This window comes from Macaca fascicularis, chromosome 19, assembly GCF_037993035.2.
Source record: "Macaca fascicularis isolate 582-1 chromosome 19, T2T-MFA8v1.1".
In the NCBI taxonomy this organism is placed as follows: Eukaryota; Metazoa; Chordata; class Mammalia; order Primates; family Cercopithecidae; genus Macaca; species Macaca fascicularis.
Window position 1 is genome coordinate 11,725,819 of NC_088393.1, and position 24,146 is coordinate 11,749,964.

At 51.9% G+C, this 24,146-nt stretch overlaps 1 protein-coding gene across 17 annotated transcripts in view; it reads right to left on the reverse strand.

The window, feature by feature from the left end:
• Positions 1 to 3,707: 3,707 nt before the first annotated feature.
• Positions 3,708 to 24,146, reverse strand: part of KANK2 (KN motif and ankyrin repeat domains 2) — a 37,576-nt gene continuing 17,137 nt past the window's right edge. For 9 of the 17 annotated variants that reach the window (XM_074025931.1, XM_074025925.1, XM_074025926.1 and 6 more), the window contains 9 exons: positions 20,487 to 20,654; positions 20,279 to 20,381; positions 17,198 to 17,437; positions 16,117 to 16,204; positions 14,400 to 14,619; positions 13,072 to 13,214; positions 10,083 to 10,283; positions 9,912 to 10,001; positions 3,708 to 6,009 (listed from right to left, as the gene is read on the reverse strand). In XM_074025931.1, coding sequence (XP_073882032.1) covers positions 5,956 to 6,009; positions 9,912 to 10,001; positions 10,083 to 10,283; positions 13,072 to 13,214; positions 14,400 to 14,619; positions 16,117 to 16,204; positions 17,198 to 17,437; positions 20,279 to 20,381; positions 20,487 to 20,654 — 1,307 coding nt within the window. In that variant the 3' untranslated portion in view covers positions 3,708 to 5,955. Of the gene's footprint in view, positions 6,010 to 9,911; positions 10,002 to 10,082; positions 10,284 to 13,071; positions 13,215 to 14,399; positions 14,620 to 16,116; positions 16,205 to 17,197; positions 17,438 to 20,278; positions 20,382 to 20,486; positions 20,679 to 24,146 lie in introns of all 17 variants that reach the window. The other 8 variants (XM_074025923.1, XM_065535375.2, XM_074025922.1 and 5 more) reach the window with 1 other exon arrangement.

Consider the following 24,146-nt stretch of genomic DNA (forward strand, 5'->3'; position numbering starts at 1 on the left):
GAAATTAATAAGAGTAATGGACCTTCTGCCTAGAAACACACTCTTTAGTATAACATTTCTGGGGCTTTCTAAAACCTTCTGTTATCTCCTGGCTGAACAGCCTAGCGGATAAACAGAGGAAATGAGAAGTCAGGAGATATGATCACCACTGGAAGATCTGAGGGGAGGGGCCCGTGGGCTGCTGGGGCCAATGATACTCCTTTTCCAGTTCTGGTGCCGGTGACTTAGGCGTGCCGTTTGCAAAAAAGTCATGGATGGAGCTTAACACTTTTGTGCACCATTTGTGCAATATATATATATATATATATATATATATATATATATATATACACACACCCACACCCACACACACACACACATACTTTTTTTTTTTTTTTTTTTTGAGACAGAGTCTCGCTCTGTCCCCCAGGCTGGAGTGCAGTGGCGCCATCTCGGCTCACTGCAAGCTCCGCCTCCCGGGTTCACGCCATTCTCCTGCCTCAGCCTCCAGAGTAGCTGGTACTACAGGCGCCCGCCACCACACCCGGCTAATTTCTTTTGTACTTTTAGTAGAGAGGGGGTTTAACCGTGTTAGCCAGGATGGTCTCGATCTCCTGACCTTGTGATCCACCCGCTTTGGCCTCTCAAAGTGCTGGGATTACAGGTGTGAGCCACCAAGCCTGGCTTTTTTTTTTTTTTTTTTTTTTTTTTTTGTGAGACAGAGTCTCACTCTGTCACTCAGGCTGGAGTGCAGTAGCGCGTTCTCAGCTGGCTGCAACCTCCGGCTGGGGTCAAGCGATTCTCCTGCCTCAGCCTCTGGAGTAGCTGTCACCATGCCTGTCACCATGCCCGGCTAATTTTTTTGTATTTTTAGCAGAAGTGGGATTTCACCATGTTGGGCAGGCTGGTCTCCAACTCCTGACCTCAGGTGATCCACCCGCCTTGGCCTCCCAAAGTGCTGGGATTACAGGTGTGAACCACCGTGCTCAGCCTGAATTTTGACTTTTTTATTGAGATGGAGTCTCCCTGTTGCCCAGGCTGGAGTGCAGTGGCACAGTCTCGGCTCACTGCAACCTATGCCTCCCAGGTCCAAGCGATTCTTGTGCCTGAGCCTCCTGAGTAGCTGGGATTACAGGCGTGTGCAACCGCACCTGGCTAATTTTTTAATTTTTAGTAGAGGCGGGGTTTCACCATGTTGGTCAGGCTTGTCTCAAACTTCTGACCTCAGGTGATGCCCACCTTGACCTCCCAACGTGCTGGAATTACAGGGGTGAGCCACTGTGCCCGGCTGGATTTTGACTTTTATAATAAATCGCTGTAAATTATTTGGCATTAGAACACAAAAGTCACTTAAGAGCCATTTTTTAGGCCAGGCATAGTAGCTCATGCCCGCAATCCCAGGACATTGGGAGGCTGAAGGGGGCACATTGCTTGAGCCCAGGAGTTTGAGGCCAGCCTGGGCACGATAGAGAGACCTCGTCTATACAAAAAATAAAAAAAATTAGCCAGGCATGATGGCACGCACTTGTAGTCCCAGCCACTCTGGAGGCTGAGGTGGGAGGATTGCTTGAGTCCCGGAGGTCCCGGAGGTTGAGGCTGCAGTGAGCTATGATCGCACCACTGCACTCTACCCTGGTAGGCAACAGAGTGAGAACCTGTCTCAAAAATAAATAAATAAATAAATAAATAAAAAGATCTTTTTTTTTTCTGAGGTGTTCACAATAGGTGTTCAACAAAATTTTGTACGCTGGCAATATTCAGTATCTGCAAGTCAGTACAGTAGCCACCAACCACGTAAAGCTGTTGAGAACTAATTATAATTCATTGACTTTATTTATTTTTGAGTTGGAGCCTCACTCTGTCGCCCATGCTGGGGTACAGTGCTGTAATCTTGGCTCACTGCAACCTCTGTCTTCCAAGTTTAAGTGATTCTTATGCTTCAGCTTCCCCATTAGCTGGGATTACAGGCGTGCACCACCATGCCCAGCTAATTTTTTTGTATTTTTAGTAGAGATGTGGTTTCACCATGTTGGCCAGGCTGGTCTTGAACACAAACGATCCACCTGCCTCAGCCTCTCAAAGTGTTGGGATTATAGGCGTGAGCCACCACGCCCGGCATAATTCATTTACTTAAAAAAAAATTTTTTTAGAGACAAAGTCTCACTCTGTCACCAAGGCTGGAGCGCAGTGGGGTAATCACAGCTCACTGCAGCCTCGAACTCCTGGCCTCGAGTGATCTTCCCACCTGCCTCAGCCTCCTGAGTAGCTGGGACTACAGGCACAAGCCTGCTAATTATTATTTATGTATGTATGTATGTATGTATGTATTTATAGATGGAGTCTTGCTCTGTTGCCCAGGCTGGAGTGCAGTGGCGCAATCTCAGCTCACTGCAACCCCTGCCTCCTCGGTTCAAGTGATTCTCTGGCCTCAGCCTCCTGAGTAGCTGGGACTACAGATGCTGGCCACCATGCCCAGCTAATTTTTTTGTATTTTTAGTAGAGACAGGGTTTCACGATGTTGTCCAGGCTGGTCTTGAACTCCTGACCTCAGGTGATCCACCTGCCTCAGCCTCCCAAAGTGCTGGAATTACAGGCATGAGCCACCACGCCCAGTCTCATTTAACTTTAAATGAAAATAGCCACATATAGCTAGTGGCTATGCTATTGTTGGGTGCTGGTCTAGGACAGAGCATGAAGGTGTTTACTGTGATATTCTTCAACTGTTCTGTAGCTTTGAACACTTTCCTAAATAATTCCATTTTGAAAAAGAGATTTGCAGCAGCTCATGTGTATAATCCCAGCACTTTGGGAGGCCGAGGCGGGAGGGTAGCAGGAGACCGGAAGTTCGAGACTGGCTTGGGCAACATAGCAAAACCCCATTTCTACAAAAAATTTATAAATTAGGCCGGGCGCGGTGGCTCACGCCTATAATCCCAGCACTTTGGGAGGCCGAGGCGGACGGATCACTTGAGGTCAGGAGTTCAAGACCGGCCTGGCCAACATGGTGAAAACCCATCTCTACTAAAAATACAAAAATTAGCTGGGTGTGGTGGTGGGTGCTTCTAATCCAAGCTACTCAGGAGGCTGAGGCAGGATAATTGCTTTAGTCCACAAGGCGCACGAGGCGGAGGTGTCAGTGAGCCAAGATCGCACCACTGCACTCCAGCCTGGGCGACAGAGGGAGACTCCGTCTCAACAACAAGAAGTCAGGGGTGGTGGCGCAAGCCTGTGGTCCCAGCTAGTCAGAAGGTTGAGGTGGGAGGATCGCTTGAGCGCTGGAGGTAGAGACTGCAGTGAGCTAGGATTTGTACCACTGTACTCCAACCTGGGAGACGGAGTGAGACTCTCTCTCCAAAAACAACAAAAAGCGGTGGTTCACGCCTGTAATCCCAGCACTCTGGGAGGCTGAGGCGGGTGGATCACCTGAGGTCAGGAGTTCGAGACTAGCCTGACCAACATGGTGAAACCCCGTCTCTACCCAAAATACAAAAATTAGCCAGGTGTGGTGGTGGGCGCCTGTAGTCCCAGCTACTCGGGATAATCGAGGCAGGAGAATTGCTTGAATCCAGGAGGCAGAGGTTGCATTGAGCCAAGATCGCGCCACTGCACTCCAGGCTGGGTGACAAGAAGCAAAACTCTGTCTCAAAAAAAAAAAAAAAAAAAAAGGAAAGATGTCTATCTTAAAGCTTAAAAGGGAGCAGAGTGAAAAAAGAAAAGAAACAGAACCATCAACATTATTGGTAGCTTTATTAAATTTGTTTACCTTCTAAAAAAACGATTACAAAAAAGAATACTTCAATTAAGTGTAATACTGGCTTTATGGACGTACCGTGATCAGAAAGTGAAATTAAAACTCATGGATACGCGTGAGAAGAGAATGGGCACAGAGGCACGAGCCCGGTATCCCACGGAGAGAAGGAAGCGTAGAGAGACGCGTGGACCCACCTCAGGGGTCTCGCATTCCTGGGCCAAGAAGTTGCTTCTAAGAGTTTAAAATAAATGCACTGGCTGGCTCCAGGGATGGACACACAGGCACAGCACTCTTGTACCGCTTCTCAAAGCTGCCCAAAACTGCGTCCTTTCCCCTCAGACACCAGCAACTCATTGTTTCCAATCAGCTTTGGTTTTGTTTTCTCTGCAATTTACATGAAAATACCATCCATCCATCCATCTATCCATCCATCCATCCTTCCTTTCTTCCTTCCTGTCTCCTTTGACCAGCCAAGCCCTATTTTGTTTTACGTACATTCCCTTCACTAAAAATCAAAGCAAGCCAATCTACATCAAGCCAAGAAACCTACTTTTCTAAGGAGAGAAACCAGTGCTTTGCCTTCTTTAATGAACCTGCGAGCTCTCGGCGCTTTCTCTTGCTGAAATGTGGCTTTTAAAGCCTTGGGGGCTGAGCTCACTGGCCTCGAAAGGGCAGCGCACATATTTGGTTTGGAGCACACTCCTGATCACAAGGCACATTTTTAGAGGCTTGGAACCCTTCCCTTTCTGTTGCTCACCAAGGAAAAGGCACAAGAAAGAAAATGATGTGGAGATTCTTGGGGGACCAAAACAGGCCACGAAGGAAACTGTGAGTGTCTCTGGCAAGCTCTGTTTCCCGCAGGCTCTGTTCCAGGCAGCTCCGGAAAGCCTCTAGGTTGTTAAAAAGGCCAGCTGGCCCATGTTTGGTTTTCAGCAAAGCCCTGTCTCTTTAAGTTTGCGCCGGGAGGCCTGGGAACGGCCAACTTTTAATCGTGCACACATGGGGTTCTTGGGAGCTGGCCCTGCGTTTTGCCAACAAGCACATGCCCTGTTTTCTTTCCTTTGAGGAGAGAAATTCTGGAGTCCCAGGGAGGAACAGGACGGCCCTGTGACCATACTCCGGGGCCTGGCGGGGGGACACAGAAGTCACCCTGAGAGCCAGATTCTTTTCTTCGTCTCCAGGTCTGAAGGATTTTCTAGGAAAATTAACATTTGCCAAGACCTCCATGTGGGGAAGGGAGGGGTTTCTGGGTAATTTTTTTTTTTTTTTTTCTGGAGACAGGGTCTCGCTGTGTCACCTAGGCTGAAGTGCAATGGCACAGCTCACTGCAGCCTCGACCTCCAGGGCTCAGCCTCCCAAGTAGCTGGGACTACAGGTGCGCACCACCACGCCTGGCTAATTTTCACATTTCTTGTAGAGATGGGTCTTGCTATGTTGCTATGGTCTTGAATGTCTAGGCTCAAGCTCTTGCCTTGCCCTCCCAAAGTGCTGGGAGTACAGATGTGAGTCACCACGTCTGGCTGGTAATTTCTCATTGTGAATTGGTTCCCTGTTAAGTCACAGAACTTGTCCTGAGTCCCTTCATTTGAATGAGGGTGAAAAGACTGAGTTTTCTGTCCTGGGTGACAAGGCCAGGATCTGTCTCGTGAAACAACCGGAAGAAAATTCCCCTAACAAAGCCGTCTAGAGGGGGGCAGTGGGCATAACACTATTCTATATCAGACAATTAAATGTGAGGGATGAAGGGTGAACCCCAAACTGGTGCGTAATAACACTTAGGATTAAAATGAAAATATGCAAGTTCCAGTGACTTTCAAATCTGGCAACAAATCCTAAGATTCCCGCCCCCTCCTGCAACACGGATTCAAAAATACAATATTTTTTTCCTCTCCCTCTTCCTCCATCCATAATTACCAGCTGATTGTTCTCAATGTTCTTCATAAAACCCACACCCCAGCATCAGCCCTGGCGCCAATGTATACAAGAATTTTGCTTCGGTCTGCGCTGCGGCCGCTTTGATCCGGGGAGCCAAGAAAACCCGCTTGGAGCTGGAGTCCTGTGGCCGTCGGGGCTCCCCCAGGGAAGCAGAGGGAAAGCTCGCTTGCCTTTCAGCCATGGGCCTTGGGGAGTGTGAGTGGGGTGGGCCAGGGAGGAATGGGAACAGGGAGGAGACGGGGACAAGGGACGGTTTGCTCCGGGGCTGGTGGCCCCCGCCTCCCTCACAGCTACTCTTCTGCCGAGGATGATGTAGGGCTCTCGTCATCTGACATCGGGGCAAACTGAAACGAGAAGCAGAATTCTTTTTGTTTGGGATCCTTTCCAATCCCCCGAGGCGCCGACGTGGTGGCTGGCCTGGTAGATAGGGTGGGTGAGCAAGAGGGAGGCATGGCCCCTGGCCCCAAGGAGGTGGCACTCTAGGGGCACCGCCTTGAAGAAACAAACTCATGACTGTGGTCGAAGATGTTCACCAGGGGTGAGGGATGCAAAGGAATGAGGGTGGACAGTGGCTGCTCAGGGAGGGTGAGGTCTCAGCTGACTGTGAATGGCATCAAGGGACCAGCAAGCAGGGAAGGGCATTCCAGGCAGCGGAAACAGCACATGCAAAGGCCCTGGGGTAAGTGCAGAGGGGTCGTGGCAATAAGGCCAGTGTGGCTGAAAGGGGAGAGAAACAGTCGTGGGGAAGGTGAGGGTGGTTGTGCAGGGCCTGGTGGACTTTGGAGAGGACTTTGGCTTTTTTTTTTTTTTGAGACGGAGTCTCGCTCTGTCGCCCAGGCTGGAGTGCAGTGGCCAGATCTCAGCTCACTGCAAGCTCCGCCTCCCAGGTTTACGCCATTCTCCTGCCTCAGCCTCCCAAGTAGCTGGGACTACAGGCGCCTGCCACCTCGCACGGCTAGTTTTTTGTATTTTTTAGTAGAGACGGGGTTTCACCGTGTTAGCCAGGATGGTCTCGATCTCCTGACCTCGTGATCCGCCCGTCTCGGCCTCCCAAAGTGCTGGGATTACAGGCTTGAGCCACCGCGCCCGGCCGGCTTTTTTTTTTCTTTTTCTTTTTCGAGACAGTTTTACTCTTGTTGCCTAGGCTGGAGTGCAATGGTGTGATCTTGGCTCACTGCAACCTCCACCTCCTGGGTTCAAGTGATTCTCCTGCCTCAGCCTCCTTAGTAGCTGGGATAGCTGGGATTATAGGCATGCGCCACCACGTCCGGCTAATTTTGTATTTTTAGTAGAGACGGGGTTTCTCCACGTTGGTCAGGCTGGTCTTGAACTCCTGGTGATCCGCCTACCTCGGCCTCCCAAAGTGTTGGGATTACAGGCGTGAGACACTGTGCCTAGCCTAGATTTTTTTTTATTAAAGACAGGGTCTTGCTCTGTCACCAGGCTGGAGTGTAGTGGTCCAATCATAGCTCACAGCAGCCTCGACCACCTGGGCTCAAGCAATCCTCCCGCCTTAGCCTTCCAAGTAGCTGGAACTATAGGCATGCACCACCACGTCCAGCTAATTTTTTTTTTTTTTTTTTTGAGACGGAGTCTCGCTCTGTCACCCAGGCTGGAGTGCAGTGGCGTGATCTCATCTCACTGTAACCTGCACCTCCCAGGTTCAAGCAATTCTCATGCCTCAGCCTCCTGAGTGGCTGGGATTACAGGCGCCCACCACCATGCCCAGCTAATTTTTGTATTTTTAGTAGAGATAGGGTTTCACCATGTTGGCCAGGCTGGTCTCGAACTCCTGACCTCAGGTGATCCGCCCGCCATGGCATCCCAAAGTGCTGGGATTACAGGCGTGAACCACTGAGTCTGGCCTGAATGCTCCTTAAACACATCAGGCACACCTCTGCCTCAGGGCCTTTGCACTGCCTATTCCTGCTACCTGGAAGACCATATGATTCACTCCCTAACTTCTCCAAGTGTTGACTCAAATGTCATCTCTTCTCTGAGGGCCTCCAATAGCTTCCCCATCACTTGCCATCCCACGTCCCTTGGGTTTTTTTTTTGTTTGTTTTGAGACAGAGTTTTGCTCTTGTCACCCAATGGCATGATCTCTGGCTCACTGCACCCTCCGCCTCCCAGGTTCAAGTGATTCTCCCACCTCAGCCTCTAGAATAGCTGGGATTAAAGGCATGTGCCACCACACCCAGCTAATATTTTGTACTTTTTTAGTAGAGATGGAGTTTCACCATGTTGGCCAGGCTGGTCTTGAACCCCTTACCTCAAATGATCCGCCTGCCTTGGCCACCCAAAGTGCTGGGATTACAGGCATGAGCCACCATGCCCGGCCTCTTTTTTTTTTTTTTTTTCCAGACAAGGTGGCACTCTGTCACCATATAGTGATGCAACCACGGCTCACTGCAGCCTTCACCTCCTGGGTTCAAGTGATCCTCCTGCCTCAGCCTCCCGAGTAGCTGGGAGTACAGGCATACACCAACACACCCACTCATTTTTGTATTATTATTATTATTTTTTGAGACGGAGTCTCGCTCTGTCGCCCAGGCTGGAGTGCAGTGGCGCCATCTCGGCTCACTGCAAGCTCCACCTCCCGGGTTCACGCCATTCTCCTGCCTCAGCCTCCCGAGTAGCTGGGACTACAGGCACCCGCCACCATGCCCAGCTAACTTTTTTTTTGTATTTTTTAGTAGAGACGGGGTTTCACCGTGTTAGCCAGGATGGTCTCAATCTCCTGACCTTGTGATCCGCCCGCCTCAGCCTCCCAGAGTGCTGGGATTACAGGCGTGAGCCACCGCACCTGGCCTCATTTTTGTATTTTTGCGGAGACAGGGTCTCCCTATGTTGCCCAGGCTGGTCTCAAACTCCTGGGGTCAAGCAGTCCTCCCACCTCAGCCCCCCAAGATGCTGGGATTATAGACGTGAGCCACCACACCCAGCCTGATTGTATCTCTTACCAGAATGCCCACTCCACAAGGGTGGATACTGTTTTCTGTTTTGATCAGTGCTGTGACCACTGGGGACTACCCAGAACTGGGCCTAACACACAGCAGGCACTCAATAAATATTTTTCAAATGAGTGAATGATGACTAAGTTACGCATTTGGAACCAGACAGACCCAGGCGCGGATACTGCTGTGCCAACCATGGCCATGAAGCCTCTCTGTGACTAATTTCCTCACTGGGGCACTATGAAGGTTCAGCAAGCAGCTGACCATATCCTGACTTTATCCTTAGCATGGACCCCGTGCACAATCAGCTCTTCATAAACATCCGTCTCCTCTGGCCAGGCGCAGTGGCTGACCCCTGTAATCCCAGCGCTTTCGGAGGCCGAGGAGGAAGCATGGCTTGAACCCAGGATTTCAAGACCAGCCTGGGCAACAGAGTGAGACCCAGCCTCCACAAAGAATAGAAAAAAAATGGCCGGGTGCGGTGGCTCACTCCTGTAATCCCAGCACTTTGGGAGGCAGAGGCGGGCAGATCACTTGAGCTCAGGAGTTCAAGACCAGTGTGGCCAACACAGTGAAATCCCATCTCTACTAAAAACACAAAAATTAGCTGGGCATGGTGGTGTGTACCTGTAATCCCAGCTACTCTGGAGGCTGAGGCAGGAGAGTTGCTCGAACCTGGGAGATACAGGTTGCAGTGAGCCAAGACTGCGCCACTGTACTCCAGCCTGGGTGATAGAGCAAGACTTTGTTTCAAAACAAAACAAAACAACTCAGCCAGGTGTGGTGGTGAGCACCTGTAGTCCCAGCTACTCAGGAGGCTGAGGTGAAAGGATCACTTGAGCCCAGGAAGTGGAGGCTGCAATAAACTAAAATTGTGCCACTGCACTCCAGCCTGGGTGACAGAGTAAGACTCAGTCTCGAAACAAAAACAAGGCTGGGCGCAGTGGCTCATGCCTGTAATCCTAGCACTTTGGGAGGCTGAGGTGGGCAGATCATGAGGTCAGGAGTTCGAGACCAGCCTGATCAACATGGTGGAACCCCATCTCTACTAAAAATACAAAAATTAGCTGGGCGTGGTGGTGCACGCCTGTAATCCCAGCTACTCAGGAGGCTGAGGCAGCAGAATCGCTTGAAGCTGGGAGGCGGAGGTTGCAGTGAGCCCAGATCGTGCCACTGCGCTCCAGCCTAGGCGAGAGTGAGACTCCGTCTCAAAAACAAAAAGAAAAACAAATCTCTCTCCTCTCAGAGCCCCACCCACCCCACGCCTCCCCAGCCGGGTTGAGACTCACCGAGCATTTGATGTTCATGCGGGAATACAGCATGGACGCAATCTCACTCTGCCCTGCGTCCAAGGCCACCATCAGAGCTGTGCTCCCATCCTGCAAAGTATCCAGTGCTATGAATGACGTCCCCACGCTGTGCTCCCGCCCTCCCCGGGGTGCACCTGGTTGGAGACTCACGCGATCTGTGAGTGAGATGTCACAGCTGGGTACAGCCAGCAGCAGCCCTGCAATCTCCTTGTGGCCGTGCTCACAGGCACACATGAGGGCCGTGGAGCCATCATCATCTTGCACATTGATGTCTGCCTCACAGGCCAGCAGGGCTTTGACAACGTCCACCCGCCCGTGGCTGACTGCCAGCATCAGGGCCGTCTGTCCTGCCTGGGGAGGGCAAGGGACAGGATTATGGCTCATGCAGGCCCCAGAGCAGGTCACCCCCTGCTCTAGAACCTGCTGTAGCTCCCACATACTCTGATGGTGAAATGTACCCTCAACTCGCTCCTCTCCCCCTGAATCTCAAACAACCCTCCCACCACCAGGGGAGTAATCAATCCATAGAGACAGAAAGCAGATGAGGGGTTGCCAGAGGCTGGGAGAAGTGGGGGCAGAGGAAATGAGGATGAATACAGGTTTCCTTTGGGGGTGAAGAGAACGTTCTGGAACTAGATGGAGGTGTTGGTTGCACAACAGGGTGAATGTATTTCACGCCAGTAGGGCTTTTGGTTTTCTTTTGCTTTATTTTAGAGACGGGGTCTTGCTCTGTTGCCCAGGTTGGCGTGCAGAGGCATGATTGCAGCTTGGTACAGCCTCGACCTCCCCAGGCTCAGGTGATCCTCCCACCTCAGCCTCCCGAGTAGCTGAGACTGTTGGCATGCACCACAATGCCTGGCTGATTTTTGTATTTTTTGTACAGATAGGGTTTTGCCATGTTGCCCAGCCTAACTGTTCACTTTAAAAGGGTTAATTATTATTTTTTTTTGGAGACAGAGTCTCGCTCTTTCGCCAGGCTGGAGTGCAGTGGCGCAATCTCAGCTCACTGCAACCTCCGCCTCCTGGGTTCAAGCAACTCTCCTGCCTCAGCCTCCTGAGTAGCTGAGATGATAGGCGTATGCCACTACGCCCACCTAATTTTTGTATTTTTAGTAGAGATGGAGTTTCACCATGTTGGCCAGGATGGTCTCGATTTCTTCACCTCGTGATCCACCAGCCTCGGCCTCCCAAAGTGCCGGGATTACAGGCGTGAGCCACTGTGCCCAGCCTAAAAGGGTTAATTCTGGGCACTGTGGCTTACGCCTGTAATCCTGGCACTTTGGGAGGCCGAGGTGGGAGGACTGCTTGATGCCAGGAGTTAGAGATCAGCCTGGGCAACAGAGCGAGACCACATCTCTAGCAAAAAAATAAATAAAATACAGCCTGGGCAACTTGGCAAAACCCTATCTCTTAAAAAAAAAAAAAAAAAAAATTAGCCGGGCATGGTGCCACATGCATGCTTGTAGTCCCAGCTACTTGGTGGCCTGAGGTGGGAGGACTGTTTGATCATGAGAGGTCAAGGCTGCAGCGAGCTGTGATTGTACCACTGCACTCCAGCCTGGGTGACAAAGTGAGACCCTGTCTCAAAAAATAAAAAATAGAAATAAAATAAAATAAAAAGTTAGAAATAAAGGGGTAAATCTTATGTTTTGTGAATTTCACCTTCTTTTCTTTTTTTTTTTAATAGAGAGGAGGTATGCGGGGGGGAGCGTCTCTAGGTTCCTCAGGCTGGTCTCGAACTCCTGACCTGAAGCAATTCTCCCGCTTTGTTTTCTCAAAGTGCTGGGGTTACAGGCATGAGTCACCTTGGTGAGCCTCACCTTAATTTTTTTTTTTTTTTTTTTTTTTGAGATGGAGTCTTGCTCTGTCACCCAGGCTGGAGTGCAGTGGCGCGATCTTGGCTCACTGCAACCTCTGCCTCCTGGTTCAAGCGATTCTCCTGCCTTGAGTAGCTGGGATTACAGGTGCATGCCACCACGCCCAGCTAATTTTTGTATTTTTTTTTTTTTAGTAGAGATGGGGTTTCACCATGTTGGTCAGACTGGTCTCGAACTACTGACCTTGTGATCCGCCTACCTCGGCCTCCCAAAGCGCTGGGATTACAGGCGTAAGCCACCGCGCCTGGCCAATTTTTTTTTTTTTTTTTTTGAGACAGAGTCTCACTTTGTAGCTCAGGCTGGGGTACAGTGGTGTGATCTCAGCTTACTGCAACTTCCACTTCCCAGGTTCAAGCAATTCTCCTGCCTCAGCCTCCCGAGTGGCTGGGATTATACGCACGTGCCACCATGCCCAGCTAATTGTTTTATATTTTAATAAAGACAGGGTTTCACCATGTTGGTCAGGCTGGTCTCGAACTCCTAACCTCAGATGATCCACCCACCTTGGCCTCCCACAGTGCTGGGATTATAGGCATGAGCCACGGCGCCCGGCCTTAATTTTTTGAAAATGAAGCCACTAAAAAAATCTCTTGGAAATTAAAACAAAATTAAATCAATAAAGATAAAGCAGGGTTATGCCTGTTATGGCCTGTCACAGCTCCCTGTTTTGTTCCTTTGCTATCTTCAGGCTGTTGGCAATCCCTCTCCTCCTCACTGTCCCCAGTGGGTCCTGGCTTCCCTGCTCTTTTGCCCACACACCTGTCCATAAGCCCCAGTCACCTGCACAGTACCTGTTTCTGCTTCCCAACAAACAGCCAAAGAGTGCGCTCAGACCAGGAATCAGGCCACGCCACTTCGGCTTAAACTCCCCTGGTGGTTTCCTGCAGCCCTGAGTCCAAACTGGCTCAACTCCCGGTGCTCCCTGAAATGCTTATGGCTTGAAGCACGGGCTAGTTAGTGAGCTTCAGGAGACCATGCCTGCTTGTTCACTGTTTGAATCCCCAGTGTCCAGCCCAGGGAACCCAGCTGCTGCTCAATGAACTGTCCAGCAGGATATGGGACGGGGTCATATTAAGAAAGGTAAGGACCCCCATATCCTCCACTCCTTCCAGTTTCCACAAGAAGGTCCTGTGTCAGAGACAGCCTGGCCATGAAGAGCAGGGCTCTGGAGCTAGACCACCTGGGTTTGGGCCTGTCACTCAGCCGGGATGTCATAAAGTAGGAAGAACAGCCTGGTTCTGCAGCAGCAGGGGGTCCCATACCTGGCTGGCTTTGGCATTGACGTCACCGAGCCGGAAGAGCTGAAGGACAGTCTCGATGTCGTCCTGGGTCTTCAGGGTGGCCAGAGCGGTGAGCATAATAGGGCTGTAGCCAGCACGGTTCTGTTTGTCCACCTTGCAGACACCTAAGAGGGGTGGTGTGAACCCTCAGACCAGGCATCTGTGCTAGTGGACTGCCCCAAGCAATGTGGGTATCATGTCTCCTCCATCAGTCTAGGCATGCCCTAATCCCTCCCTTTTCTCAGAGGACCCCACTCTACCCCAGAGGCCTCCATCTCCATTGGGTCACCCCATTACACCAGGGGCTCCTAAAGTTGGAGACGGTCCCTCCTCCATCAGATTTGGGGCCCTGATGCTGGCATCTATATTTAGGGCTGAGAATAGGAACTGGGTCTCCCCCGTTAATTTTGGAACAGCCATTTACCCTCAGACTGGCCCATGTCTCCCCCATCAGATTGTGGGCCCTGAGTCCTTCATCAGCCTGGGAGGCTGTCTCCCCCAATCGAAGAGGGAAGGGCAAGTTTCTTCCTGCCAAACTGAGGGCCACATCTTCTTTCTAAGCCCAAGACTTGAGGACGCATCCTTCTCTTAAACCAGGGCTCCAGAGATGTCGCCTCCATCATGCAGGCGTGTTTGGGGATGCTGGAGGCCACATGTTTTCCCTAACATCATTTCTGCCTTTTCCATTACGCTGGCTAAAGGTAGGGCCCGTGCCTCCCCCACCAGACTGGGGAGGCAGTGTCTCCTCCATCAGACTGGGAGGACAGCATCTCCCGCATAAGACCAGGAGGGTGGAGTCTCTGCTATCAGACTAGGAGAGTTATGTTTCCCTCGTTAGACTGGGAAGGTGGTGTCTCACTCATTAGACTAGGAGGGCAGTGTCTCCACTATTAGACTGGGAAGGCAGCCTCTCCTCTATCAGACTGGGAGGGCCACATTCCCCCTACTGGGAAGGTGTCTCCTCCATTAAACTAGGCAGGTGGTGTCTCCCCCCATCAGACTGGAAGGGTGGCATCTCCTCTATCAGACTGGGAAGGCAGCATCTCCTCCATCAGACTGGGAGTGCCATATACCCCCACCATTGAACTGGGAAGGCGCTGCCTCCTCTATCAAACTGGAAGGCTGGTGTCCCTCCACATCTGAGTGGAAGGTGGACTGGGAGAGAGGTGTTCCCTCTATTATACTGAGAAGGCCGCGACTCCTCCATCATCTTCCCCACCAGACGGGGAGGGCAGCATCTTCCCTATCAGACTGGGCATGGCGGACAGCCGGCTGCTTTAGAGTCGCCTTGTCCTCCCCGCTGGGCTCACCGCTATCGAGCAGCTGCTGCACCACGGGGAAGTTGGCATGAGACACGGAGTAGTGCAGCGCCGTGTTGCCGTTGCTGTCGGCGATGTTGACCACGTAGTCCAGCAGCCGCGCAGACATGGCCCGGAACGTGACCAGGTGCCGCCGCACCAGCTCGGCGTGTGCATCGCTGCGGCAGGCCAGGCGCAGCCACTCCTGCAGCACTGTGGTGTAGGCCACTTTCTGTAGGCAAGTCAGGTGGGAGAGGACATGAGGGCAGGGGAGGCCCACTGGGATACCCCCAACCCCAGACGGGCCCCCCTGAAGCAAAGCGTGGTGCCCTTGTCCTGGAAAAGGATCTCAAGGGAAGGGCAAGCACTCCCAGAGGGAAGTATAGACATCTCTGTCCCAATAAGACCCTTGGAGTGGCCGGGCACAGTGGCTCAAGCCTGTAATCCCAGCACTTTGGGAGGCCGAGACGGGCGGATCACGAGGTCAGGAGATCGAGACCATCCTGGCTAACACGGTGAAACCCCGTCTCTACTAAAAAATACAAAAAACTAGCCGGGCGAGGTGGCGGGCGCCTGTAGTCCCAGCTACTCGGGAGGCTGAGGCAGGAGAATGGCCTAAACCCAGGAGGCGGAGCTTGCAGTGAGCTGAGATCCGGCCACTGCACCCCAGCCTGGGCGACAGAGCGAGACTCTGTCTCAAAAAAAAAAAAAAAAAAAAAGACCCTTGGAGTGGGGTGTGGACTTTGCAATCCCCAACATGTTCCCCGAGGAAGGTGTGAGCACCTCCACCCTGGATATAATTACTCTGTCTCTTTCTCTCTTTTTTTTGTGTGTGAGACAGAGTCTCGTTCTGTTGCCTAGGCTGGAGTGCAGTGACATAATCAGGACTCACCGCAGCCTCAACCTCCTAGGCTCAAGCCATCCTCTCGTCTCTGCCTCCCAAGTACCTGGGACCACAGACATGCACCACTATGCCCGGCTAATTTTTAAAAGAATTTGTAGAGGCTGAATGCAGTGGTTCACGCCTGTAATCCCAGCACTTTGGGAGGCTAAGGCAGGCGGATCACTTGAGGTCATGAGTTTGAGACCATCCTGCCCAACATGGTGAAACCCTGTCTCTACTCAAAATATGAGAAAATTAACCAGACGTGGTGGTACACTCCTGTAGTCCCAGCTACTTGGGAGGCTGAGGCAGGAGAATTGCTTGAACCTGGGAGGCGGAGGTTGCAGTGAGCCAAGATTGCGCCACTGCACTCCAGCCTGGGTGACAGAGCAAGACTCCATCTCAAATAAATAAATAAATAAATAAATAAAATAATTTGTTTATAGAAATGGGGTCTCACTATGTTGCCCAGGCTGGTCTTGAACTCCTGGCCTCAAGTGATCCTCCTGCCTTGGCCTCCCAAAGCAACAGGATGACAGCATGAGCAACCACGCCCGGCCCTGGTTATAATCTCCAAAGTCAAGTGTAGGTGCCCCAAAAGGGAAATCTGGATACCCCGCCCCTGAAGCCCCCAGGAAGAACAGCAACCTAAGGCCAGGGTTGGCCAGTGAGTGTTCGTCCTCCCTATCTCCCTCGCCTCTCTCCGAGGCCCATTACTTGAGCACCACCCACCCCCAAGCTCTGGGCTTGGGTCTCAGGGTCCCCACTAGGCAGAAGCAGGAAGTCACTGAGGATGAGAAGAGGCCACGGGTGGGGTGGAGGTAGGAGTGCAGGTGGGGATCGTACCAGCTCCCGCTCCGTGAGGGCGTTGGGATTGTCCAGGTACTTTTCCAGGGCCAAGCAGGCTGAGATGAGATCAGGGCTTAGCTCCATCCTGCCAGGAACAGACAAAGCAGGGGACTAAGTAAGCCCCCAGCCCCCTGCATTCTCCCCCAAAATCCTCACATCCCGCTGTGGTGCCTGGGAAGGGACTTGACATTCTGTACCACGTCACTCACACTAGTGTCACCTGAATGGTGGCATCTCAGACCCTCCTTCACCGAGGACACATATTTACATTGCACCCCAAGGGGCAGATGTGGGGAACACGCAGACCCCCAAGGGAGAGTGGACACCAAGCCAAAGTTTATTCCAAATGCCCATTGGCAGATGGAAAATATTTCCCAAGGGCAAATTTTTTCACCAGGGGAATGAAAAAGAGACATAAATAGAACAGGCAGGTAGAGGAAACGTCCCAAAGTAGGTGGGTGACTTCAGGATAAACTTTGGCTGGCTAGTCAGGCGCGGTGGCTCAAGCCTGTAACCCCAGCACTTTGGGAGGCCGAGACGGGCGGATCACGAGGTCAGGAGATCAAGACCATCCTGGCTAACACGGTGAAACCCCGTCTCTACTAAAAAATACAAAAAACTAGCCGGGCGAGGTGGCGGGCACCTGTAGTCCCAGCTACTTGGGAGGCTGAGGCAGGAGAATGGCGTGAACCCGGGAGGCGGAGCTTGCAGTGAGCTGAGATCCGGCCACTGCACTCCAGCCTGGGTGACAGAGCCAGACTCCATCTCAAAAAAAAAAACAAAACAAAACAAAAACAAAAACAAAAACAAAAAAACAAAAAAACCCACAAAAAAAACAAAAAAACTTTGGCTGGCCCCCCAAATCCTAACCCCGGCAGCCCAAAATACTTCCACCAGGCCCTTTAGCAAAGCCTCCAGAACTTCAGATGCCCAGAAGGGGCAAGTGCTTGTTTGCTAATTCAGACTAAAGTATGCATGACTGATAGGAAGGTCCTTCGAAGGGCTTGAATGGTGGGGTTTGAGGCAGAGGTCATCCACCCCCGGCCCTGCCTGAATCCCTCCCACCCAGAAAACGGACCTGATCTCCTCCTCCGTGTTTGATCCTGATGCCCCCTCAGCAGTGGGTATGTGCTGAGATTCTCGAGATAGCTGGCATTCCTGCCGGCTAGTCTTGGCCACGGCCGTCCCTGCAGGCCTGAGCTGGGGGGCTTCGGCCGCACTCGGAACCCTCTCCCTTGGCTCTGGGGCCTCGTTCTCTGTGCTGTCGTTGTCTGAGATGTTCTCTGCCGTGCTGGAGTCCTCCGACGATGACTCATACCTGGGGAAGTACAAGCGGGGCAGGGGAGACGCTGCAGATGGGATGAGAAATGGTGGGAAAGGAAGGCAGGAATCCGGTGACCTGACCTCTGTGGGCCTCAGCTTCCCCATCTGTTCAATGGCAGTGTTGACATTTTGGGGCTGTGCCATGTAGTTTACAGCAACTGGTATACAGTAAGCGCTCAATAAACATTAGCAGTGATTGTGATCATGCTTGGGGGGAGGGGCACTGCTTTTCACCTGCTGCCCTTCGACACTTCTAGCATACGCACCCTCTTTTTTTTTTGAGACAGAGTCCTGCTCTGTTGCCCAGGCTGGAGTGCAGTGGCGCTCACTGCAACCTCCACCTCCTGGGTTCAAGCAATTCTCCTGCCTTAGCCTCCCGGGTAGCTGGGATTACAGGCGCCTGCCATCACACATGGCTAATTTTTGTATTTTTAGTAGAGACAGAGTTTCACTATTTGGCCAGCCTGGTCTCGAACTTCTGAATGCAATCTGCCCACCTCGGCCTCCCAAAGTGTTGGGATTACAGGTGTGAGCCACTGCACCCAGCCATATCTCCAGCCTTTTTTTTTTTTTTTTTTTTTTTTTTGAGACGGAGTCTCGCTCTGTCCCCCAGGCTGGAGTGCAGTGGCCGGATCTCAGCTCACTGCAAGCTCCGCCTCCCGGGTTTACGCCATTCTCCTGCCTCAGCCTCCCAAGTAGCTGGGACTACAGGCGCCCACCACCTCGCCCGGCTGGTTTTTTGTATTTTTTAGTAGAGACGGGGTTTCACCATGTTAGCCAGGATGGTCTCGGGACCTCGTGATCCACCCGTCTCAGCCTCCCAAAGTGCTGAGATTACAGGCTTGAGCCACCGCGCCCAGCCATATCTCCAGCCTTTTTAAGATAGGGTCTGACTTTTGCCCAGGCTGGACTGTAGTGGTGTGATCTTGGCTCACTGAAACCTCTGCCTCCTGGGTTCAAGTGATTCTTCTGCCTGAGCCTCCCAAATAGCTGGGACTACAGGTTCGCACCACTGTGCTCAGCTAATTTTTGTATTCTATTCTTTTAGTAGAGACAGGGTTTCGCCATGTTGGCCAGGCTGATTGCAAACTCCTGAGCTCAGGTGATCCGCCTGCCTCAGCATCCCAAAATGCTGGGATTAAAGGTGTGAGCCATTGCGCACAGCCGCCTCTAGCCTCTTTTTTTTTTTTTTTTTTTTTTTTTTTTTTTTTTTTGAGACGGAGTCTTGCTCTGTCACCCAGGCTGGAGTGCAGTGGCCGGATCTCAGCTCACTGCAAGCTCCTCCTCTCGGGTTCACGCCATTCTCCTGCCTCAGCCTCCCGAGTAGCTGGGACTACAGGCGCCCGCCACTTCGCCCGGCTAGTTTTTTGTATTTTTTAGTAGAGACGGGGTTTCACCGTGTTAGCCAGGATGGTCTCGATCTCCTGACCTCGTGATCCGCCCGTCTCGGCCTCCCAAAGTGCTGGGATTACAGGCTTGAGCCACCGCGCCCGGCCTAGCCTCTTTTTTTTTGAGATGGAGTGTCGCTCTGTCACCCAGGCTGGAGTGCAATGGTGCAATCTTGGTTCACTGCAACCTCTGTCTCCTGGGTTCAAGCGATTCTCCTGCCTCAGCCTCCCAAGTAGCTGAGACTATAGGCACCCACCACACCCAACTATTTTTTGTATTTTTAACAGAGATGGAATTTCACCATGTTGGCTAGGCTGGTCTCAAACTCCTGAACTCAAGTGATCTACACGCCTCAGCCTCCCAAAGTGCTGGGAGGACAGATGTGAGCCACTGTGCCTGGCCACTTCTAACCCTATTAAACACAGGTGATTCAGACCTCCTGTTCCACTGCAAATAGGGCTCTCTCGTGTTTCTTGCTGGCTCTGGACAAAACCTAATCAAGCTTCTAGGCTCGGCATTCAAGGCCCCAAACCAACCATCACTCCCTGCGCCTCCCACTTCTCATGTCACTCTGCTTTCCTGCCTCTGAGCCTTTACCCACGCTATGCCCCTGCCAGGAGAGCCCTCCTCGTGCCCTCTCTCTTCGCCTTGCTAGCTCCTACTTCTCCCGCAGCACCCGCGTCTCCTCCTTCTGGGACTCCCCTAGGGCCACCTGTGTCTTTCCTGAGGCCCGGTACCACCTGAGTGTTCCCCATCATGGCTCCAACCACAACCTGATGAGTGGCTCCAACCACCCATCGGTGCCCAGCTGCCCACTGGACCAGGAGCAGTATTAGGGCAGGAAGCGGAGTCCGGCACCTTCTGTAGGGTAGAGCTGTGCAGTGGTTACACCTTGAGTTCTTTTTTTTTTTTTTTTTTTTTTTTTGAGACGGAGTCTCACTCTGTCGCCCGGGCTGGAGTACAGTGGCCGGATCTCAGCTCACTGCAAGCTCCGCCTCCCGGGTTTACGTCATTCTCCTGCCTCAGCCTCCCGAGTAGCTGGGACTACAGGCGCCTGCCACCTCGCCCGGCTAGTTTTTTGTATTTTTTTTTAGTAGAGACGGGGTTTCACTGTGTTAGCCAGGATGGTCTCGATCTCCTGGCCTCGTGATCCGCCCGTCTCGGCCTCCCAAAGTGCTGGGATTACAGGCTTGAGCCACCGCGCCCGGCCAGCACACCTTGAGTTCTTGAGCCAGGGCACCTGGGGCTGACTCCTGGGTCACTGAGTGAGCTCCAGCAACGCGCTCAGCCTCCCCGTGCCTCAGTTTCCTCATCTCTGTATTGTGGTTTGATTAAACGAATTAACCAAAGCAAGGGGCTTGGAATGAGGAAATTAGGAGGCTCTCGTGCATGGATGAATGGAGGAGGGGCAGGAAGTGTGGGGGGAGTGGGGGTCTTCTCCTCTCACCCGCCGTTGACCCCCACAAACTGGAGGCTCCTCCGGTGGGCCGTGGGGTCTGCAACCTCCTCTTTCCGTTTCATGATAGATCGCACGCCTGCTGGGGGCCCGCCTGGAGGGGAGAACAGAGGAGGTGTTGTGAGAATCCTTCAGGGCCAGACTCCAAGCTGGTGCCATCTGGGTGCCCCATCCCTCTTGGCAGCCACCCACCACTTACCGGCGCCCCCGGCCTCCTCGGTCTCTCGGGAGGCTGCTTGCCTGGTGGGCTCCCTGTGGGTGGTGTCCCGGGCAGGCTCTCGGCCTGTGGTCTTCTCAGGCTGTGTAAGGGAGGCTACTTTGGACCCCGGGGGTGACGAGGACGATTCGGCAGTAACTTGTGGGAGGCCTGGAGGGACAGGAAATGGGGTGTCTGCTCTTGGTCATAAAAGCCAAACCACCACAGTCTGATAGCTCCTGCCCTGCGGGTCATACACCCTGGGCCAGGAGCTGTAACAGGGCTGATTTTTGTTTTACCACAGCCAGTCTTCCTTGCCCTCGAAGGGAAGTCGGATTATTACAGATGAGGAAACTGAGGCGCAGAGCTGCCAAGATCACCCCTTGAGCAGGTGGCAGAATGCAGTTCCAAGCTGTTTGGTGCCTGCCCAGCAGTTAGTCAGGGACAAGTGACAACCCTGTGGTCCTATATTCCTGGCTCGAGCCTGAGTGATCTCTAAAAATAAGGTTCGGCCAGGCACAGTGGCTCACGCCTGTAATCCCAGCACTTTGGGAGGCCGAGGCGGGCGGATCACCTGAGATCAGAAGTTCGAGACCAGCCTGGCTAACATGGTGAAACCCTGTCTCTACTTTAGTCGGGCGTGGTGGTGCACACCTGTCATTCTAGCTACTTAGGAGGCTGAAGCAGGAGAATTGCTTGAACCTGGGAGGCGGAGGTTGCAGTGAGCAGAGATCATGCCATTGCACTCCAGCCTGGGCAACAGAGCAAGACTCTGCCTCTTAAAAAAAATAAATAAATAGGCCGGGCGCAGTGGCTCAAGCCTGTAATCCCAGCACTTTGGGAGGCCGAGACCGGCGGATCACGAGGTCAGGCGATCGAGACCATCCTGGCTAACCCAGTGAAACCCCGTCTCTACTAAAAAATACAAAAAACTAGCCGGGCGAGGCGGCGGGCGCCTGTAGTCCCAGCTACTCGGGAGGCTGAGGCAGGAGAATGGCGTGAACCTGGGAGGCGGAGCTTGCAGTGAGCTGAGATCCGGCCACTGCACTCCAGCCTGGGCGACAGACCGAGACTCCGTCTCAAAAAAAAAAAATAAATAAATAAATACATAAATAAATAAATAAAAATAAATCAGATAAAAACATGTCTTCGCTGCTGGGCACAGTGGCTGATGCCTGTAATCCCAGCACTCTGGGAGGCTGAGGTGGGCAGATCATGAGGTCAGGAGTTCAAGACCAGCCTGGCCAACATGGTGAAACCCTATCTCTACTAAAAATACAAAAATTAGCTGGGCGTGGTGGGGTGGGGATGACTGTAATCCCAGCTACTAGGGAGGCTGAGGCAGGAGAATTGCTTGAACCAGGGAGGCAGAGGTTGCAGTGAGCCGAGATCACACCACTGCACTCCAGCCTGGGTGACAGAGCGAGACTCCTTCTTGAAAATAAAAAAAAAAATTAAAAAAAAAAAACACATCCTGACTAAAAAAACGAAACAAAACAAAAGACAACAAAACAAAACACCCACCCAGGTTGGTCTGAGGACAAAGGTGACTTCCTGGACGCTGAGGTCCTGGACTGCCAGTCACGGCGTGGAATAAAAGTCGTTTCCTTTTCGTGTAGCCACCAATGTCTTGGAATCCACTCAGGTCCCCCCAGGCTGCTTTTTAAGACAGGGTTTCACTCCCTTCACCCAAGCTTGAATGCAGTGATGCGATCTCGGCTCACTGTAACCTGTGCCTCCGGAGTTCAAGTGATTCTCCTGCCTCAGCCACCGAGTGGCAGGCAGTAAAGGCACATGCCACTGTGTCCGGCTAATTTTCTGTAATTTTTGTAGAGATGGGGTTTCACTATGTTGCCCAGGCTGGTCTTGAACTCCTGAGCTCAAGTGATCTGCCTTCCAAAGTGCTGGGATTACAGGCTGAGCAGCACCGCCCAGCCCATGCGTGCCTTCTGTGTCAGCATTTCCTCGGGGCTTCCCCTTCCTGTCCCCCGGGGCGCCAACTCTGAAGACCAATTAATTTGAATTCCCTTTAATGGATAAAAAGGTTGTTGGTTTTTTTTTTTTTTCTTTGTGACAGGGTCTTGTTATATTATCCAGGCTGCTCCTGAACTCCAGAGCTCAAGGAATCTTTCCACCTCAGCCTCTCGCATAGCTGGGATTATAAGCGTGAGCCACTATGCCCAGCCTTAAATTTGTTTTGCCATATACAGTGACTTCATGAGGCCCACAGGCAACACTCAACTTTAGTACAGAACGGTGACCAAATGCTGGACGCAGGCAAAGAGTAACATAGACAGGGCTGGTTGCATGAGACACTCGGTCATCAGCACGGCCAACAGCATCCCCAGACCAGGGTGTGGCCAGCTCAGACCACAGAAAACATAAAAACCATGCCAGAGCCAGGGCTTGAACTCATGAGTGGGGAACCGAGCGAGAGGAAATGCCAGTTGCTATGTCAGTCTCTTGATTTTTCTTTTTAAATTTGGCAATAAATTCACATGAAATAAACAAACATACTGCGTGGCCAGGAGACGGATTCACAATGTCAATCTCTGCCCAAAGTGCAGGGCGCCTAACTTGAAATCCTGGGAGAGGCCGGGCGCGGTAGCTCACGCTTGTAATCCCAACACTTTGGGAGGCTGAGGTGGGTGGATCACTTGAAGTCAGGAGTTAAGAGACCAGCGTGGCCAACATGGCAAAACCCCATCTCTACTAAAAATACAAAAATTAGCCGGGCATGGTGGTGCACATTTGTAATCCCAGCTACTTGGAAGGCTGAGGCAGGAGAATCGCTTGAACCTGGGAGGCGGAGGTTGCAGTGAGCAGAGATCATGCCACTGTACTCCAGCCTGGGGGATAGAGCGAGACTCTGTCTCCAAAAAAAAAAAAAAATCCTGGGAGAGCCAAAAAATGAGGTGGAGCAATGTTATGCTAAGTGAAAGAAGCCAGATGCAAAAGGGACAAAAACATTGCATGATTCCATTCACAGGAGGTCCCTAGAGTTGCCAAGATTAATTATTATTATTATTATTATTAGATACAGTCTTGCTCCGTTGTCCAGGCTGGACTGCAGTGGCGCAATCTCAGCTCATCGCAACCTCTGCCTCCCGGGTTCAAGTGATTCTCCTGCCTCAGCCTCCTGAATAGTTGGGACTACAGGTGCCCACCACCATGCCTGGCTGATTTTTGTGTTTTTACTAGAGACAATGTTTCACCAAGTTGGCCAGGGTGATCTCGAACTCCTGACCTCAAGTGATCCATCTGCCTCAGACTCCAAAAGTGCTGGGGTTACAGGTGTGGACCACTGCGCCTGGCCCTAGAGTTGTCAGATTTAAACAGACAGAAAATAGAATGGTGGGTGCCAGGGGCTGGGGGAAGGAGAATGGGAGTGAGTGTTTAATGGGGACAGAGTTTCAGTTTGGAAAGATAAGAAAGTTCTAAAGATAGATGGTGGTGATGGTTGTGCAATAGTGTGAATGGGCTGGACATGGTGGTTCACACCTATAATCCCAGGACTTTGGGAGGCTGAGTGGGGAGGATCACTTGAGCCCAGGAGTGTGAAACCAGTTTGGGCAACATAAGGAGATCCTGTCCCTAACAAACACAAGAAAAAACACACACAAACAAACGATGCAAATGTACTTAATGCCATTGAATTATATA